General features: G+C 44.5%; 1 protein-coding gene across 4 annotated transcripts in view; it reads left to right on the plus strand.

The window, feature by feature from the left end:
• Positions 1–21,555, plus strand: part of LOC140399093 (astrotactin-2-like) — a 2,178,011-nt gene that overhangs the window by 1,181,174 nt on the left and 975,282 nt on the right. For all 4 annotated transcript variants that reach the window (XM_072488234.1, XM_072488235.1, XM_072488236.1 and 1 more), the window contains one exon: positions 15,460–15,610. In XM_072488234.1, the coding sequence (XP_072344335.1) occupies positions 15,460–15,610 (151 nt within the window). The remainder of the gene's footprint in view (positions 1–15,459; positions 15,611–21,555) is intronic.

Below are 21,555 nucleotides of genomic sequence, written 5' to 3' on the forward strand. Positions count from 1 at the left end.
ACGTATTTCTCGACCGCACGCTGTTTGCTGGCGGCGGGATTCTATCCTCGTGCCATTTGTCAGTGGGATTTCTCATTGAAACCACTCTGTGCCACTGCAAAATTCATGGGCAGGGCTGTGCTTCCAGCTGGAAAAGAGAATCCCAACGACCAGAGAATTCTGGCCAATATCTGAACATCAGTGCATCCTTTTAAAGTCAAAACATGACCAGGGTCCCTACGTAACCACCCCTGTTAATTCTTCCATAACTTGAGAGCACTGCTGACATCCTCAATTTGGGAGAAGATTGTGAATCTAATTGTTGGAGGGAGCATAATAACTACATGTTGCAGAAATGAGAAGATCATTGCAACGCCAAGATGAATTATTGGATTTGCAGACATCAATTCAACTCTCACACTGCCAGACGCTCAAAAACTGATGTGGGTATCAACCATTGTCCTATGTATATGCTGGGTTTTTACAGGGCAGACTTAATGGTGAAACTCTTGAAATGTTCTTCATCACAAAATGTAGGAAGTCCAATTATATGCCCCCCCCTCACAAGTATTTTACTGTTGAGCTGTTCACAGCCAGCTGGAAGCATTTTAACATCTTACTTTTGTTGCATGAAAATCATGAAAAATGTCCTTAACCTGTAAAAGAAGAATCAATAATGGGAATACAGAAATGCCGTCCATTCAGCTTTAGATGACGATCAGGCATATTTTGCTCTGTGTGTTAAGATTTTTTGTAAATTGTAACCTTCCTTCCAGACAACACATTCAGCAAAATATGTGAGTAAATTTGATATTTCCGTGCTTCTGCAATTTAAATACTGGAGTTAATCTGCGTAATTTATAGTCTGCACAATTGGCATAACTGATTTATTTTTTGTTTTGATTTTAATGGATGGAAGGTTATTTGGACCATGAATCAGTGGCAGGCTTCCACACTTTAGATTCCTATTTGTGTTCATGCCAGACTATTAGGCAGTGGCACAGTGGTATTGTCACTGGCCTCGTGTTTCAGAGACCCAGGGGGACCCGATTTGAATCCCACCACAGCAGATGGTGAAATTTATTCAATAAAATAAAATCTGGAATTTAGGGAAGGGAATGCCAGAAGTGAATTTTTTAAAACTGTTTTGTACTGCGGGTGCAGAACCATAAAAGAAAGCATGTTCCTTCAGTTTCTTTTTGATACTTTGAAGGTTTTACTTGACTGAGTTCTTGTGTTAATTAGTTCATAAGTTCATAAGATATAGGAGCAGAATTAGGCCATTCGGCCCGTTGAGTCTGCTCCGCCATGCTATCATGGCTGATACGTTCCTCATCTACCTACAATGTTACAGACCAAGTGCTGGATTACAAAATCAGCCAGAGCATCTCATCCCTATAACACATGACATAGGAGCAGGAGTAGGCAATTTATCCTCCCGAGCCTAAACACCCTCAATGTGATCATGGCTGATCCCATCCTGGCCTCAACTCCACCGTCCTGCCTGTTCTCCATAACCCTTCAACCCATTACCAATTAAAAATCTGTCTAACTCCTCAAATTTACTCACTGTCCCTGCATCCATCGCACTTTGGGGTAGCAAATTCCACAGATTCACAACCCTTTGTGAGAAGTAGTTTTTCCTCAAATCTGGTTTAAATTTGCTATTATTCTAAGATTATGACCTCTCATTTTAGAATGCCTCACAAGAGGAAGCATCAGATCCACGTCTACTTTATCCATACCTTTTAGATATTTTTAAAATTCTTTCATGCAATGTGGGTGTCAAGGCCAGCATTTTTTGCTTATCCCTATTTGTCTTTTAACTGAGTTGTCAAGGTCACCATTACTGAGACGATCTTTATATTCCAGATTTATGAATTTAAAAAAATAATAATTTAGAGTCCCCAATTATTTCCAATTAAGGGGCAATTTAGCATGGCCAATCCACCTAACCTGCACATCTTTGGGTTGTGGGGGTGAAACCCACGCAAACACGGGGAGAATGTGCAAACTCCACACTAACAGTGAGCCAGAGCCCGGATCGAACCTGGGACCTCGGCGCCATGAGGCAGCAGGGCTAACCCACTGTGCCACCGTGCTGCCTGCAAATTTATGAATTGACTTTAAATTCTACCAGCTGCTGTGTTGGGATTTGACCCAATATCACCAGGATATTAGACTAGGCCTCTGGGTTACTTTGGCATGATTATATGTGTCATACTAGGAGGACGGTAAAAAGTGACTTCGAAGCTCTGATTCCAAAAGGTCTCTACTACAGGAATTTCAACACACTTGGGCACTTTATTCATTGTCAAAGAAGTTTTCAAACTTAGATATGTTACATTTCAGTGAAGTGGATTTCTGCTTAAACTTTTTGAGATAGATTTAAGCATTTTAAACGCAGGTTCAATTTCCATACCAGCTGCGGTTATTCACGCTTTCTCAATCCTTGCCCCTTGCCTGAGGTGTGGTGACCCTCAGCTTAAATCACCACCAGTCAGCTGTCAAAGGGAAGAGCAGCCTATGGTCCTCTGGGACTGTGGCAGCATTTATATTTACATTGCCACTTCTGTTCTATTGTACTGAAAAGTTCAAAGGTTTGTATGCGCAATACATTCAATCTTTCTCAGGGCTGATATAATCATAATATGTATAATTTTGCAAATGTTTATTTGTGCATCTTAAGGGCACAGCTAATGGTAAATGAGTTTTTCTCAGAAGGGAAACTTAGTGCAACTACCCTCAACTGTGTTTGCAATGTATATCGTATGAGGAGAGGTTTGAAATCCAGAAATTATGTCCCTGACTTTCTGTGAAAATGTTATAACAAAATAAATGTTTATTAAGATCTAGAAAAAGAAACCAATAAGGTAAAATAGAAGTATGCTTAAATAAAACAATGGCTTCCTTCACATATAACCAATTCTTTAAACAGTTCCAAACAATCTGAATTTGACTACCTTCAGAGCTAATTCTCCTCAATCTGTCCTGCAACGCCTTATAGATTTTAAGATCTGTAAAAATCCAGGAACTATTACCACACCATGCCTTCACATCGGTTCGGGTTGCTTCTGAGGTCAACCAGCAGTTTGCCTTTCAAATCTGTCTGTCTTCTCACTGCTTTCTAGGAGTTAAACAACTATTCTTGCTGTTGCCTGAGATCTAAAGTAGCTCCCACATAGGTTTCAGTATTCTCTGAAATATGTTCTTTCTCTTTGATTTCTCTCTTATATTACCTAAGTTTTTTAGAACTGTTCTCCCAGGCTTAATTATCTTCATCTCTTGAGTTTAGCTTTTAGAATTTAAAAGAAAAGTAAACTTACTTCATCCACCTCCCCTATGACACCTTTCTTTCACATCTTGCATATCCATAGAATCCCTAAAATGTAAAAGGAAGCCATTCGGCCCATCGAGTCTGCACCGACTCTCGAAAAGAGGACTCTACCGAGGCCCAATCCCCTGTCCTATCACTGTAACCACCGCGCATTGATCATGGCCAATCCATTTAACTCGCTCATCTTTGGACTGAGAGGGGAAACCGGAGCACCTGGAGGAAGCCAGTCTTAATCACTAATAAATAACCTCTCTGACAGTGAAATTTAACATTTACAAGTCTCTTACCTTCAAATTTTAATTGTTGTTGCCAATTAGTAATCTTTATTTTATTTAGTCTTTTATGGGGAGAACCACGCAGTTATGCAAAGTCCACACAGACAGTCACCCAAGGCTGGAATCGAACCCAGTTCCCTGCTGCTGTGAGGCAGTGGTGCTAACCTCTGTGCTGCCGTGCCATCCGTCTTACCCTTTGAATCTGACCAACCCATTCAGATCGATTCTTGTTCTGTACCCATTCTTACTAAATTACCTGAGGTAAACATCTGTTTGCAATCTTGCATATCAAATACACAGTTTTAATTCACACAGTCACTCTGTCCCTTGCTTTAACTATCTTACTAACAGTTTAAAAACATGACCAGAACATAACCAACAGAAAATATTACAATTTCTTCAATTTCCCTGATATCTTTTGTGATAGTAGTCCCTAGTTTTTAAGGAAAATTGTTTGGCAGTTGTTTTTCACTCTTTCACTCTGAAACGATGCAAAGACATAAATCACACTGTAACACGTTATTTGTCACTTGCAAACAACATGATTATGATGAAAATCATGATTCTTGTGGTTCTGCTTTGCAAACGAGATAAGAAAATTGTTTCCTCATGTGGATGATGGTCATAGAATCCGTACAGTGCACAAGGAGGCCATTTAGTCCATTGAGTCTGCATCGACCTCTGAAAGAGCACCCTGCCTAGGCCCACTCCCCTGCCCTCTCCCTGTAACCACATAACGCCATCTAACCGGCACATCTTTGAACACTGTGGAGCAATTTAGCATGGCCAATCCACCTAACCTGCACATCCTTCGACTGCGAGAGGAAACCAGAGCATCCGGATGTTACCAACGTAGACATGGGGAGAATGTGTAAACTCAACACAGCCAGTTACCCAAAGCCAGAATTGAACCTAGGTCCCTGGCACTGTGAGGCAGCAGTGTTAACCATTTGTACCACCATGTCAGAGCAACTTTTGGTGACTGCCGCATGCCCAGCTAAACATAGAAATGTGAAGTTTCTGTGGAAATTGCCCTGTTTTCCCAAAAGCTGTGCTGCATCAGCATTTTGTTGAGAGACACACCATTGAAACATATGGAAGGGTGCAAAGTTACTGGGCGGGATTTTCCGCCGGCGGGATGCTCCGTTTTGCCAGCACCTGGGTGTTTCCCGACGGACACAATGGGAAACCCCATTGAACACCCGGTGAAACAGAGCATCCCGACAGCGGGGTGAGGTGGAAATGTGGTGCGGCGGGGCGGAGCATCCTGCCCACTGTCTTTATCCATTAGATACCCACTTAAATGCACCATAAAAGTTAGAGCTTATCCATTCCAGTCTAAGTAAGTTATCAAAAGTGTGGCAAGTCTTAATCAGTGATAAATAACCTCTCTGGCAGTGAAATTTAATTTTTACAAGTCTCTTACCTTCAAATTTTAATTGTTGTTGGCAATTTAGTAATCTTTATTTTATCTTTTATTTGTGTCTCTTTCACTTCTAAAGCCTTCATTTTGCTTTCGATACCTCAATTGCCATTCAATTATACATTGTAACTGGCATTTCCTGATTCAGACTCTGTGCAGCTTATTCACAATTCTTCAGTCTAATTTGTTAAGAAGATGTGCAGTCAAGTGCCCGGTTTATACAGGCCCTAGATTCCCTATAGAGTGTAGTGCACTGTTTTTACTTTGTAACGTATAATAAGTTAAAGTGAGAATATAAATCCATGATCTCACTGAATGGCAGATCAGAGTTGAAGGGCCAAATGGCCTACTCCAATTCCCAACTCTGCGAAAAACTGTCCCCAAGTGTCATGAACAGTTGGTGCAGTTTGTTTGCTGCTCAAGGCAGGCATAACAGCAATTGATGAGGGTAGCACAGCTGCCGCATGGCGCCGAGGACCCCGGTTCCATCCCAGCCCCGGGTCACTAGCCGTGTAAAGGTTGCGTATTCTCCCCATGTCTGCATGTGTCTCACCCTCACAGCCGAAAGATGCATGCAGGGTAGATGGATTGGCCATGCTAAATTACCCCTTAATTGGAAAAGAACATTTGAAAAAAATAGATAAATAAAGCAATTGATACCCTAGCTTACTGTGAGTATGTCTGTGAGTGAGGGGGTGTGATTGTCTTGTCAGCAATAGTGTCCGGATCACTAAAAGTGATGTACACATAGAGGGATCACTGATTCTTTGAAGAATTTTGCCAATTAGTCCATGGATGAATTTACTTTCATTTCCCTAACTCACAGTTACATTGCTGACAAGTCATCCCCATTTATGTATTTTGACTTTTTGCATGCATATTTTGCCGACTTAATATTAGTGATTGCAAGACGTCCTTCCTGTTCAGTCTCTTGCTCTGCCTGCTCCCAGGGAAGCTTGGTTAACCTGCATGCTTTACACGTATCAATGACAAGAACCTAATACCATTGCCAACTTCATTTCCATTCAATTATATGTTACAGTTTTTCGTCATCCTGCATGTCACCTCTTTCAACCTTAGAATCTTTTTATTTATGCAAACCATCCTATAATCAAGCTCCAGTGTACTTGATTCATTTCATTTAATTTTCGGTGACTGTCATTTTCAATTCATGAAGGCTGTTAGTTTATTTAATTAACTTTGTACCTGACAACTTCTGCACCATTAGTTACTTAATTTCTTTCATTCGGCTCTCAATAATAATGCTTCTAATTATGAGTAAGATTTCACTTTCAGTAGCATAAAGCAGCAGCATTTATAATATTTGTTTATGGCAGGGTTTAGCATGTTATTATAATGCTGGATATTATAATGTTCCTGAATCATTATAGGCAACACTGCAACAGATAGAATAGTGGAATCGTACTGCACGAAGGCAGTCATTCAGCCCATCAATCTGTGCTGCTTCTCTGACAGAACTCTTAATTAGTGCCACAACCCTGTTTTGTTTTTCTCCCCATTGCCTTGCCAATGTTTCCTTTTTGGGTACATACGTAAAGACACAAACGCAAGGGGGGAGAAAAGTAGAACAACATTTTTGATTTTTTTTTCGAAACTTGCCTTCCCAGAAAGAGATCAACCAGGAACAACTAATTGAAGGAAGGACCTGTTTAGACTACGTCTCCATGCTGAAGTGGTTACTGTTACCAATAGGGCAGTCTAGCAGCAGCTAAACAGTATTACATGCAGTACTCTAGACCTCAGGCTACCAGTTAGCCAAGTCACGAGATCAGTGTCAAATAATTGTTACTTCCTCGTTAGTATCGTGGTTAGTATCCCTGCCTGTCATGTGGAAGACCGGGGTTCAATTCCCCGATGGGCGGCACGGTAGCACAGTGGTTAGCATTATTGCTTCACAGTACCAGGGTCCCAGGTTCGATTCCAGACTCGGGTCACTGTCTGTGGGTGTCTGCACGTTCACCCCGTGTCTGCACGTTCTCCCCGTGTCTGCGTGGGTTTACTCCCACAAGTCCTGAATTCTGTGCTGTTAGGTAATTTGGACATTCTGAATTCTCCCTCTGTGTACCCGAACAGGCGCCGGAATGTGACGACCAGGGGATTTTCACAGTAACTTCATTGCAGTGTTAATGTAAGCCTACTTGTGACAATAAAGATTATTATTAAATAACAAATTTAGGGTAAAAGTAGACATGGCCACTTTTTCTTTTTACATATTTCAGGATTTATTGCAATGGCTTTGTGAGGTCAGTTATGCTTTCAGACCACACTACTGAATCACACTGGCCCAGGGTCTTCCACTTAATTAGATGGTGGTTACAAACTCCTAATGATCACCGACCACACATGCAATCATTGCACTCGGAACAATTCAAGATAGTTAAACCCTCCAATTCCACCCAACAAGCTGCCTGGTGCTCAACTAGTGCAAAAGCACAGCACACAATCTTTCTTGAGTATGTCAAACCTGCCGCTTTAGTTTCAGGAGTACATTGTAATTAGAGAGGAGTATAATGAAACCAAAGGGAAAGATTTAAATGGCTGGAAGTAAAGTCCTGATTCATCCAGATTTCATTCAGATTCCAATCAGGTGTTACAATTTACATCCCAAGACACATCACCTGTAACAAGCAGGAGCTTTCTGAAGAATTTTTGTAACGTTGACCAAGTTTGAGTTATGGACTATTTCTTTTTCCAGAGTTAATTAATGGCCAAGATGCACAGTGATATTTGAAAAGGTAATTTCAAAATAACTATTCCGCTGCCATTTAATCAAGCTGTTAGAACTGTCACTTGAACCCACTTCCAGTTGCTGCCAGAACTTTGTTTAATTATCGAACAAAGCCAGGTCTTCAGTCTTGACCCTGATAAAACTTAAGCAAGTAAATTAAGATTCAGCTGACTGAAATGAGTAGCCTGCTATTCCCCATGTTCTGCAGACTTTTACAATGTTGCTGGCGTTACTGCATTTGTTCTTTAGTTATTCTCCCAATAACTTTTGTAAATTTCAGATTTGGGTATCACGCATCCTATAATATAATTAACTCTGCCATCTGACAATACGGACTACATTTTTGCAACCTAGCTATATTATTTTTCCTTTATCCATAGCTTCTCAATTGTGCCAACAAGACGCCATCCACTCATTAGCAACCAGCAATATGCAGAGTTGTGATGGGTCAGTAGTTACCCAGGAGTTAGGAGCAATTTCAATATTTCCAACTTTTTCTGGGTAACTATCCCTATATTGTTTTATTAAAACAGTAAAAATATATACAAGGCCAAATGGTACAAACACTAATTTTGTGTTGGAGAAACAGGGTACCCTCCCCTCAGTACCAATGTATGGGGAGGGTGGGGGTGGATACTCTGATTAGTAAAACAGTTCACAACACATTTCTACAAAAAACAAATGGTACAAGCACTAAACTTTGCGCTGGAGAGACCAGATACCCTCGCCTCTGTACCAACAGAAGTGAAAGGAAGGGGATGGTGGGGAGAGAGGGGAAAGGAGGGTGGTGGCGAGGGAGGGAATCGGTGTGTTGGTGGAGGGGGGCCCAATCGGGCACTGCCTGAACTATCTACGGAGGCAGAAAAATAAAGGAACCTTCAATTATGATGTGCCAGATTTCAGGAGTCCCCGAGAGGGCTTGAGGAGCGACACAGTGTCAGGCACAAGTGAGCCCTGCACCCCACTGCAGAGAGCCTCATGTGCACCCTACACTTCCGACACTGGGCGGCTGACAGCCTTTGAACAGTCGCCCTCCGGGCCCAAATCCTCCACCACACTGAGTGCGGCGGGTGACACGGGCCCACCAACCAACCCACTTGCTGCCTTGATCCCGCCAATGGGATCATCGACAGGTGGGATCTCCTCGGGCTCCCAGGATCCTGGGCCAGTGGCAGGCAGTGGTGCAGATGCCTGCTCCGTCCCTGTCGCCTGGTCACCGGAAGGTCCCGTAAATAACTCCGGATAACTATCCTTATAAGAAGGTGAAAGTTAGTGATTTAAATCAGAGTTTCGGATGGTTTCCCTGTCAAGGAAATTGCTTAATGGAAGTTTGAACTCCCCAGGCAATTGCTGTGCAATCCTTATGTGCGGAGTTCTGGGTTTGGGGGGTGTGGAGAGGGGCAGCTGGCCATCTTAGGGGTACCTCGGCAGCTACAATGCCCTGCAGCTCAGAAGCTATGGGTCTATATCTTTAACTTATGGACAATGAGAGGCAGATTAGGTAATACATTGGTGGGTTCAATGCAATGAAGATTTGAATGTTGCTCAGACACTGGAACCAGCGGAACCTTCAAAAGAAGACAACAGAGACATCATATGATGCATCTATCGATGGTAAAGATGGACGACCCTCCAGGACCTCATCCTCCAACACATCAGTCCGTGCGGCAATGACTTCATTCTCATGTCCAGAATTCTACGTTGTTTACGCAGGTGTGTGCCCAATCCAAAATCAAGCTAGACGACATCAGGCGCAGTCAACGCCATCGTACACTTGTGCCACATTTCGGTCAGCGAGCGTGCGCACGAATCGGCAATGTGCCTGCCGACAATCAACTAGTTAAGGCGATGAAAAGAGTAATTGATTGGAATTGAATATTGTTCGTGAAATATTTAAGTTGGTGCATGGGCAACACGATCAGGCGGCCATCCCATTTCTTTCACTTTTCTCATCCGAGGGCGGGAAAAGAAAGGATGTGGGGCATTGGCTGCGTGAGTTATTAGGTGTCTTTTGTTTTGTCAACTCTGTTGGAGGATTTCTGCCCATTGTAGCCATCAGTGCATGGGGCAGTGCCAACTGCATTGTGTACTCGACTGGGGGCACCTCCTCCTCTGAGGAAGGGAGGGCCTATGGGAGAGACCTGAGGGAGGGAAGGCCCTGGCACACGGGAGTGCAGCGCCGACAGGGAGAGCAAGGGGCATAGCACCGCAGGAGATACCACCATCCTGCTCCCAGAGTGTACAGGCAGCAATCGAGCTACCTCAACATGCCCAAGGTCCAGTGCTGCAGGAGGTTCTGCCTCTCCAGGGGCACCGTGACATCATTATACCACATGACCAGGCTGGCGACCACCTTCAACTGTGTAAGTGGGCATCCAATGCCAGTGGCTCTGAAGGTCACAATAGCCCTCAACATCCAAGCGTTCTGATCATTCTAGGGGTCAGTCAGGAATGCGTGTGGATTGTGCCAATCAACTGTCCATAGCTGCATCAAGCTCATAACTGACACTCTGATCAGACAGGTCTGCACATTTATTCCCAGACAGACCAAGCCCACCAGGCTGAGCAACACTGAGGCTTTACAGCTATTGCTGGGTACCTCCACATCCAGAGTGCCATAGACTGCACTCATGTGGCCACTCCAGTGGGTCAGGTGGGTGCGTTTATGAATAGGAAAGGTTACCACTCCATGAGCATGCAACTAGTACATGACCACAGGACAAAGATTCTCCAAGTCTGTGCAAGGTACTCTGGCAAATCCCCCGCTACATGCATTCAGTGACACTCCCAGGTGCCAAGGCTGTTCTTGGCTCCAGCTTAGTTGGATGGTTTGTTGCTGGGTGTCAAAGAGTATCCATTGAAAAGATGGCTCATGACGCCACTCCAGTACCCTCGGATAGAGGCAGAAAAGAGGTACAATTGATGTTATGCGTCCATAGGAGCAGTGCTTGAGAAGGCAGTAGAGTTACTGAAGACGAGGTCCCACTGCCTGGACTGTTCTGGGGGTTCCTTGTAATACTCACAGAGGGTTCCCCTTATTGACGTGGCCTGCTGCATTCTGCACCACCTGGCACTGGCAAGGGAGACCCACTGGCATATGGGGATACTGAGGAAGCACAACAGAATCACAGATGGATGTGACGCTGAACCTAGGCAGGCGCAGGGTGAGGATGAGGAGGAATACCTGATGAAGCCTCAGGGAGGCCTTGATTCAACTCCCCTTCCGCTAGGCTGCCAAGCTTTGCCTTCCATCTCAGTGCAAGGGAGCTGCCTCCTATTAAGGGTCGGGACCAGAACCCCAATCTTTTGTTAAGATCCCAGACTAGAACTCATGATTTTCATTTGGTAAACATGTGAGGAAATGTTACCACAGGACAGATAACACTGACCAGCAGGCATCTTTTCTGGTAAAACAAACTTAATTTAAACACAGAATTCAACATCACAGCAACGAAGGAATAGCTTACATTTAATAGGCACAACATTTTATTTGTTTTCTAATCTCTGTTCCAGCCGCTGTTAATGGGATTTCCCATTGAAGTCACCCCATCCCCGGGAATCCCATAGGTGGGGAAGCACTGCCGGCAGGATCAGAGAATCCTGACGCCAGCAAACGTCTGGAGAATTCCGGCCATGGTTTGCAGCCCTTGCCGTCTATCATAAGGAACTGATGAGACCTGCACCTCTGGAAAACATGAAAGACACTCAGAGCATTGAAACAAAATCTTGATTGATATTTTTACCAGAGAAGGAACATGATAAAAAATAGTTGCCACAGTTACACAAAATCGGTTGTCACAGTTACACAAATACAATAGATTACACTGATGAAAAGAATGAATGTCATCCATCAAAACCCACCCTGTGTTCACAGTGCCTTAAACCTATGCTTGCAAGTGTTATGTCTTGGTGCTCCCCCTCCTCACCCGCTTCTACACCTCGCTAGCAGTGACATTGCTAACTCTGCTGTCGTGTTGGCCCTGATGACCTTGGCAGGTGTCCTTGGACGGCAGTGACTGAGCAGACTCCACCTTGTGACATGGCTGGGCACTCCTCATTCGTTGCAGCTTCAGAGGATGCTTCAGTCATTGGAAAAGGGGCAGAGGAGCTGCCACCCTCATTCGGAGCACCGTGGGAGTACCGCACAGAGACGACAGGCAGCTCACTCTCCAGTGTGAGGTGTGTTTGGACCTCCTTATCATTGATGGACAGGCACCTAGCAGAGAGATTAGATGCTTCATCTATCGCTCATTGGCACTGACCTCCTGAATTCACGGCCAGTGTGTGGGCTTGTGAGTCTGAACACAACCCCAGGAACCACTGATTGATTAGCTCCCTAATCGTGAGACTCATCACTTTCTCAAACCTGGAGACAGTGCACTCGGTGCTCAGGCTCAATGCAGAGCTCACACTCCACATGGACTACTCAATGACAGAGACCATGGCACACAGACCCTCAGGAATCTCTGCCAGATTTCCCTGCGCATCCCACTGGACATCCAGCATCTGCCCCAAGATGGACGACTCCAGAGGCTCGTTGATGTAGGAGCAGTTTCAAGACCTATGTATTGAGTCAGTTTCCACGTGGAGTTATTCCCCGTGGCTCAACTCAGTACAGAGAGGAAAAAACACAACAACAACCTGGACAAGATGGCTGTTTAATCAAGCTTGTTATGTGTACACGGAGAGTAGGCTGGATATTTGCTAAGACCTGTTCTGCCGAACAAAGATCAGAAGACAGTACTTATATAAAGTTCAAAAATCAATAGCCCACCCCAGTTGGATGCGATCCAATCCCTGAAGCTCCTACGTTTAAATTTATCCAATAGAATTGCAAGCAGTGTTTAAACTTCACGCAATAGAATCGCAAGCAACCCATGATTAATCCTCATCCTGACAGCTATGTACAATCTCAGCAGCCTGTGCTGAATGTTTGCGAGAAACAGAACAACAGAACCAGCACCCTGGATTGTTTCACGAAGACAGGATGTCAGAAGTAATGTCCTTTTGGTCAAGTTAGCTATCCTAAATCCCATTTGATTAATTATTACTTCTATGTCCTAAAAATACATGTTTAATGGTTAATAATGATTACTCAGTCCTATAATTAATCTCAACCACGATGCAATACCATCTGACCTGATGAACTAATGCCCATCAGTGTGCTTGTATTTGTACTGGCATCTTGGCACTGCCAGCCTGAGACCTTGGCACTGCCAGGTTACTGGGGTGGCACTTTGAGGCGAGCATGGCACTGACAGAGTGCCAGGTTGGTAGTACTAAGGTACCCAGGTGCCAGGTAGTCTGAGCCAGGGATCGGACCAAGGGGTGCTCTGCCCTTAAGAGGTGGGGTGAAGGGGAGCTCCAGGACTCCCTAAGAGATGAGCTGGGGCATTTGGGGGAGGGGGGGGGGGTTCCAGAGACTGCGGTGGGGTGGCCGGAGGGAGTCGAGAGATCGGGCGACATTTAAAAATGGCGCCTCAATCTCCTCTTGCACTGATGAGCTGAGCTTGTCAGCGCAGGAAGTGAGGTAAGTAGAGCCTCGAAGGGGCGTTCCCGATGGAGGGCAGAAAAAATGACAGGCGCCAAGAAAGACCCTGCTATACGCACCCAAAAAGGGACTCTGATTCCTTTGCGCATTAAATCGCGCCCAAATTTGTTTTCCTGTCTTCTACCGCAATTAAAATTAGTGGATCAGCAAAAATATTTAAAGTGCCAAGTTTTGCCTTACCCAGTCAACCAAGTCATGCGAAGCCTCAGCTCACATCAAATTATTGCCCAGTGAATTTCTCTAAGCTTGGCCTGCCTTACATACTGGACCACTTGATCTAAAGAAAGGTCACCTTTGGTCTTCAGATAGTCGGAGATTCTTTTGCCTACCACTGGTTCATCATGTTTGTTTTACAGCAGAGCTCCACCTTGGGCTAACACATGACTAACTGATCTCAGGGGTACATCATCATTAATGTCATAGATTAGCAGATCTTGTTTAGTCACTCTATACTGCGTACTCCACTGGTTCGGGGTTAATGTCTAGCCTTCTCTTTTTTTGCTCACACACTCTGATATTGAAGCTGGAGAATTCTGACACTGGGTATTTGCCAATTGTGAGCCCACATGGTTATACATAGAAACATACGTAGAAAACAGAAGCAGCAGTAGGCCAGTCGGCCCTTCGAGCCTGCTCCGCCGTTCATTATGATCATAGCTGATCATCAAGTTCAATACGCTGATCCCGCCTTCCGCCCCCATATCCCTTGATCCCTTCAGCCCAAGCGCCAAATCTAATTTCTTCTTGGTTCTTGGTGAAACGTCTGGTCTTCTTTTATGACATGCACATGTCTTGTGAAATAAAACTGAAAACATTTCCTTCCTTAAATCTTCCTCATTCATATTTCGAAAGGTCTACTTTGCCTTTTCAACGTGGCCAAGTCAACACTTGAGCTATAGGGTTTGATCTTGCTGGAAACTATGGGTAAATGCTGTCAGTGGCGACTTACTAAAATATTCCCATTCTCCCTAAAACTCCATAATGTTCATTTCAACTAATATGTTGTGTGGCAATGGTAAGATTTGAGCAAGGACTAAGATACTATCGTGACGTACATTGACATACATTAGCTGCAGGTATCTTAGCAGGAATCATTATCATGATATCCCAGATAGTTTTTTTTATTTGTTCATGGGATGTGGGCGTTGTTGGCTGGGCCAGCATTTATTGTCCTTCCGCAAGGGTATTAAGAGTCAACAATCTTTCCGTGGATCTGAAGTCCCATGAAAGCCAAACCAGGTAGGGACAACAAATTTCCTTCCCGAAAGGACATTAGTGAATCAGATGGGTTTTTACGAAATCGACAACGGTTTCATAGCGATCATTCGACCTTTAATTCCACATTTTTATTGAATTCAAATTTCACCATCTGCGTGATTTGAACACTGATCCTCAGAGGCATTTCCCTGATTCTCTGGGTTACCAGTCCTGCGAAAATACAACTACGCACAAAGTGTAAATTAAGCAATGAATTTTGACAATTAAAAAAGTTGCTCATTTATTTTTCTATATATATTTGGTTAGACTGCTCATTCCACCCCAGAGGTGACGATCAACTGAATTTGGCAACACTAGTACTTGATGACATGTTAGTTTAATTTCCCTGAACTCATTAGGACATTGACTGAAGCAAATCCTCCTGAACAGTAAATGCTCAGTTATTTTGAAATGGGCTTTCAAAATCCAACGGCAAAAGGACTTATAGCCACTTCCAGTCAGCACAGAAGTGAAGCGAGTTTAATATCTTTGCGACTACTTCATTCAAAATTCATCGAATCATATGGCATTGCTGATATTTTCTTTCCAGCGGCTTTCAGATTCCGTTGGCATACATCGACAAATAGGGACACTGCGTCTTGAAGATAGCGAGTACAGTCAGTTTTGAACAATTTCATACCCCGAGGATATAACAGAATTTAAATATGCACATGAGCAGTTATGATTCTAAATGCTCTAATTTAGACTGGCAGTCTCTGAAGGATTAAACAGTTTGAAACATTAAGCAAGTTGTCTGATGAAATAGATGAATGAGGTTTGCCATATGTGTTATCAAGACATTTTTCCTTCTTGGATTCATTGCTGCTGAGGTCAATTTAATTCTCCGGCACTGCTCTAACATATTCATTTCTTGTTTTGCCTTTAAAGGGAGGAAGCAATGCGATCTACATATTTTGAAACGCCAGACGACCTCTTGTCCTCATTCGGCCCTGTACGTGACTGCTCGAGGGATAATGGAGGTTGCACAAGAAATTATCGTTGTGTGACCGATCGAAAGGTTGACTCCACTGGGTGTATGGTATGTCGTAAAGCCTCATCAATACCATTGCAGGATGCATGTTAGACGGAATGTTGTGTCAGGGAATTGCTCATTTCCAGATCACCCAAGAAGATCATTGAATCATAGAACCCCTACAGTGCATAAGGAGGCCATTCGGCCCATCATGTCTGCCCCGACCCTCCGAATGAGGGCTCCACCAAAGCCCACTCTGCCACCCCAACCCGCAAATCTAACCTACACGCCTTTGGACACCAAGGGGCAGTTGATTATGGCCAATCCACCTAATCCACACAATTTTGGACCGTGGAAGGAAACCGGAGCACCCAGAGGAAACCCATACAGACCTGGGGAGAACATACAAACTCCACACAGTCACCCAAGGTCAGAATCGAACCCAGGTCCCTGGTGCTGTGAGGCAGCAGTGCTAATCACTGTGCTTTCATGCCGCCCCTAAAGATACATGAATCAATGGTAGCATTGAATTTAACTCTTGAATAGCGTGCAAAAGTTGATGTTCTTCAAGTGTACAGTGCATTGAGAATGCTTCCGCAAAGTTGTATAATATCAACCATTGGTTGCAGCCAATCATCAAATATGCTGACTCACAGAGTGACCAATGATCTCAAGTGACCAAGAATCACCTCTTAGATTAATGTTGAGTGGTCCTTTCCAATAAATCAACCTGGTTGTCAGCAGTCGATGTCACACCACTTATTCCATCTTCTATATTCAGCCAGAAATTATCATTTTCCACATTGCCTCACTGGGAAGCGAAGGAAAATAACAGTGAATGTGCTGACTCATCCACTGATTGCAGACAAGCTTGGTTCTCTCAATTTGTTTGGTTGTCAACCCTGTTAAGTGAATGGCAATATTTATTTGCTTAGGCTGTTGTTTCTTTCTGCAGAGGTGTTGACTATTGCTGGGATACAGTTCCTTGGTGGCTAACCATCTGCTTTGGGGTTTAGGGCATGGGACAATGGAATTAGGTTGCAGATCAGATATCATGTAATTGGAAGGCAGAACAGGCTGGCGGCAGAGTGGTATGAGTGTGGAGATAGTGCTAAATGGCCTATTCCTTTTCCTATATTAAATCACCTCATAGCCATGCTTAAAATTCTTTCATAATGTGGACTTTGTTGACAAGGCCAGCAATTGTTGCCCATCTCTAATTGCCCTTAAGCGAAGTGGCTTGCCGCACCATTTCAGAGGACATTTAAGAGTTCACCATATTGCTATATGTATCTGGATTCATATGTAGGCCAGACCAGGCATGGACGGCAGATTTCCATCCTGAATGGACATGACTGAACCAAATGGGTCTTTGCGACAATCGATGATCGATTCTTGGTCACAATGACTGAGATCAGTTTTGTATTCCAGATTTTGTTATTGAAACTTCCCCAACCGCTGCGGGGGATTTGAATCTCCGTCCTCAGAGCATCAGCCTGGGCCTCCGGATCACTCGTCCAGTGCCATCTCGCCAAATGATTATTCTGCCCTTCAGGGTCATGGGTTCGAATCCCACCATGCAAGAATCCAGAATAATCTGTTAATTTGTGGGCGAGCAGCAGAAGAAAGATCACAAAATCTGCCGAATTGATGGCATCTGATTTACTTGGGAAAAGTTAACCTCCTATCTGGTCTGGCTGGAAAGTGGCCCCCACTCCAGCTTATGTGAACCGAGGGCAGCTTGGGATGCTGACTAAAAACAACCTTTCCTGTATCACCCATCTCCCCACCACAACAAATAAATAAAATGCTCATCGTAAAAAAGTGAGTAATGACAAACTATTTAACCAGTCATAGCTGGTTTTCCCTTTCCCTATCTCAGAATGAAAAATTTGCATTGAAATAATGTTATGCTCTCTTTAGAGACAAGTAATTATTTAGAATCTGAAAATCCAGGTGTTCACTAGAAGAATGAAATCACAAGAGACACGGTATAAATTAAAATAATTTTACTGCACAAAAGCCACAGAACATGAATAGTATTAAATGTATTCTATTATAAATAGTTAGTTATATTGAAGTACACTAATACTTATACTTTAAACCAAACTGCCTAACTCAAATTGTCTTCCACAGGCATTTTACATGCATCCCAAAAATCAGGTCTGCGGGTTACCAAAATTGGAAGATTACTTACTTGATCTGAATCCTGCTTTGAAGATTTGTATAAATGTTGAGACTTCTTGAGCAATTGCTTACTACAGTTAAGGGGCGGGATTCTGTGATCCTGAGGCTAAGTGTTGAAGCCGCTCTCGACGGCATCAACACGGCCTCAGGATCAGCAGTTCTGGCCCCTCCAGGGGGTCAGCATGGCACTGGAGCAGTTCACGCCGTTCCAGCTGCTGATCCCGGCGTCAACTGAGCGCCGCGGGATCCGCGCATGCGCAGTGGCACCGGCGCCAATGTCCCCATGCGCAGTGGCACCGCACCAACACGTGCATGCGCAGTGGCTTTCTTCAACGCGCCAGCCTCCGTAGTCCTGCGCCATGTTGCGTCAGGGCCAGCGCGTTGAAGGAAGCCACTGCGCATGCGCGCGTTGGCGTTGGTGCCACTGCGCATGTGCGCGTTTGAAGAAATGAGGCCCCCAGCCAGAGAGGCCGACCCACCGATCGGTGGGCCCCAATCGCGGGCCAGGCCACATTGGAGGATCCCCCCCCCCGGCGTCGGACCACCCCTCCCACCCACAGGCCGCCCCCCGATCCTTCCACGCCGAGTTCCCGCCGGCTGCACCGGCGGAACTCCGCATTTTTACGACGGCTGCTCCGCCCATCCCGGGCTGAGAATCGGCGGGCCGGCCGCGTAGAGCGGTTCCCGACCGACACCGCGCCAACCACGCTGGCGCCAGTGGTGACGATTCTCCACTCTGCGGAGAATCGCGTGCTGGCGTCGGGGCGGCGTGATTCGCGCCGGTCGGGGGGATTCTCTGGCCCGGCCCCGGGCTGAGAGAATCCCGCCCCCGGTTCCCCTCAAATCTTTTCCAAATGTCCCACGGCTGTAGGCTTCCCATTTAACGCAGGTTTTGTGAAACTCTTAAGTGTAGCCACCTCGTTTGAAAATACTTTGTTCTAATATTCTCTCTCGCTTTCTCTCGCTCTCTCCTCAGCTTGGTTCTCCCAGATGTCCAACTATTCAGAGTCCCTCAGTTAAAAAGGATTTAAAATCTTTAAGTCAGCATCCACAATTTCAGCTGGTTTCTGCTGGAAAGACACATTTCCTGTTATGCGGCCAAATTGCTCGAAACTCCAACTAAACCAGTTCACAACAGAGCCACACTCAGAAACTCGTCACTCCTATAATTAACTTCTAGTTGGTGTATTTTTCTATTGTTCATGTCCCAGACAAAATGTTTGTATGCACATTTGTTGGAAGCAAGCTGCTTTTTAACAAAGAATCTCCGTCCGTTCAGATAACCTGGTCCTTGAAGGGGTCATCGCCATTTTATAATGCAAGGTCCTAGAATAGATCAGATAATCTGTTTTTGATCCTAGTTGAGAGATAAATCATGACCAGAACTTAAAGAGTCTCTTCTTCGAAATTGTGTCCACCTGAGTGGGCAGATGGGGCCTAGGTTTAATGTCCCATCCGAAAGGTTATGTCTGACTGCACAGATTTCCCTCAGGACTGCAGTGGAGTCTAAGATTGGAGTTTATGTCCAAGTTTCTGGAGTTGACATGAATACACACCTTTCCTTTTTAGAAATTAGAGTATCCACTGATCTATGGCTGACCTAAAGGTGAAAGACAGTGTCCCAATCTCCATAGACTTAAAAAAAATGAATTCCAATAACCGACTGAAAAGATCATACGGCAAAATTTCATGTTTTAAGACTTCTACTGTAACAAACTAATTAAGAACAATATTGACTGAACATTATTTTAGTAGGCAACGTACACTTACTGATTGCTGGGATACAGTTCCTTGGTGGCTACCATCTGCTTTGGGGTTTAGGGGCATGGGACAAAGTATCTATTAAAGACTTCACTATGTGAACACGCCTCTCATCGATAAAATTCAATTCAATTTTCTAAATCCTTTCAAGTGCTAAATCCCATTAAAAAAAAACATACATTTATATTTATAGCCCAACATCAAAGACAGCTAATCACCTCTTGAACTGCCAATCAAATTGTTAACCTATAGCCACTCACTGCGATATTGATAATAATCTTTATTAGTGTCACAAGTAGGCTTACATTAATACTGCAATGAAGTTACTGTGAAAATCCCTAGTCGCCACACTCCAGTGGCTGCTAAGGTAGAATTGAGAATGTCCATTTCACCTGACATGCACATCTTTTAGGACTTGTGGGAGGAAACCGAAGCACCCAGAGGAAACCCATGCAGACTCAGGGAGAACATGCAGACTTCACCCAGACATGACCCAAGACGCGAATCGAACCCAGGACCCGAGCACGGTGAAGCAACAGTGCTAACCACTGTGCTACGATGCCGTTCATTAAACAATTGTACCCAGCGTGGGGCTTGAACCAACGAGCCTGAGATTAAGACTCTTGTGCTCTACTGACTGAGCTAGGCAGGCCCAAAGCAAACGAGCAAAAACTTTAGCATAATGATAGCCCTTAGGATTATGTCAAAAAAAGAGCTTTGAAAGTTGAAGCACTATATTTTTTTAAATTTTAGAGTACACAATTATTTTTTTCCAATTAAGGGGCAATTTAAGTGTGGCGAATCCACCTAATGTACACATCTTTGGGTTGTGGGGGTGAAACCCACGCAAACACGGGGAGAATGTGCAAACTCCAGACGGACAGTGACCCAGGGCCGGGATTTGAACCCGGGTCCACAGTGCCGTAGGCAGCAGTGCTAACCACTGTGCCACCTTGCTGCCCTCAAGCACTATTATTTTAACTGAAAGACACAGCAGGCTGCTTTTTTTTCTTCAAAATGTAAAGGGCTGGGGATTTAAATAACTTTGACAGCTTGTCACTTCCACATATCTTATCCGCCTTTTACCAGCATTCACGTCTACTCTTTGAAAGAATAAGTCACACACTGCAGGAAAACGGATCTTCTCCAGTGAAAATTGGGTCTGTCTGAAGACAGCACTGAGTTCAAATCGGTACGGGTTTCCCCCATGTGGATCGTATGCACTCCCCTTTCCCTTACTTGCAAAACTAAGGTCTGCCTAAAATGGCAGTCGGACTCGCGTCCCATGCCCCTAAACCCCAAAGCAGATGGTAGCCACCAAGGAACTGTATCCCAGCAATCAGTAAGTGTAAGTTGCCTACTAAAGTAGTGTTCAGTCAATATTGTTCTCACTGATCCAGGGGTTCAGGCATCATTTTGGATAAGATGTGGAGTTACGACGCTGCTTGTAAATCTGGGCATAATAGTCTATCCACCATCAGCACAGCTGCCCTGGTCATTGGTAACAATTGTGAATATCCTAACTTATTCCTCATAAGAAAACCACAAGAAAACAGTGGTTAGCACCGTTGCTTCATAGCTCCAGGGCCCCCGGTTCGATTCCCGGCCTGGGTCACTGTCTGTGCGGAGTCTGCACATTCTCCCTTTGTCTGTGTGGGTTTCCTCCGGGTGCTCCGGTTTCCTCCCACAGTCCAAAGATGTGCAGGTTAGGTGGTTTGGCAACGCTAAATTGCCCTTAGTGTCCAAAAAAAAGGATAGGTGGGGTTACTGGGTTATGGGGATGGGGTTGCGGGGATAGGGTGGAGGTGTGGACTTAAGTAGGTTATTCTTTCCAAGGGCCGTTGCAGGCTCGATGGGCCAAATTGTCTACTTCTGTACTGTAAATTCTATGGAAAGATAAGATTTAGTGCCTTGAAATTAACCTTGCATGTTTGTTCTTCTGGAGGTAAGACCAATGTTCTTCATGTTGTTATTTAAATGTCAGCTGTGCACCCGTCAGCATGACGGGAGGTTGAGTTTGAATTTGCGGGAGGAAATGTGATGAACTGAGCATATGCCACGAG

Source organism: Scyliorhinus torazame, chromosome 22, assembly GCF_047496885.1.
Source record: "Scyliorhinus torazame isolate Kashiwa2021f chromosome 22, sScyTor2.1, whole genome shotgun sequence".
Taxonomy (NCBI): Eukaryota; Metazoa; Chordata; class Chondrichthyes; order Carcharhiniformes; family Scyliorhinidae; genus Scyliorhinus; species Scyliorhinus torazame.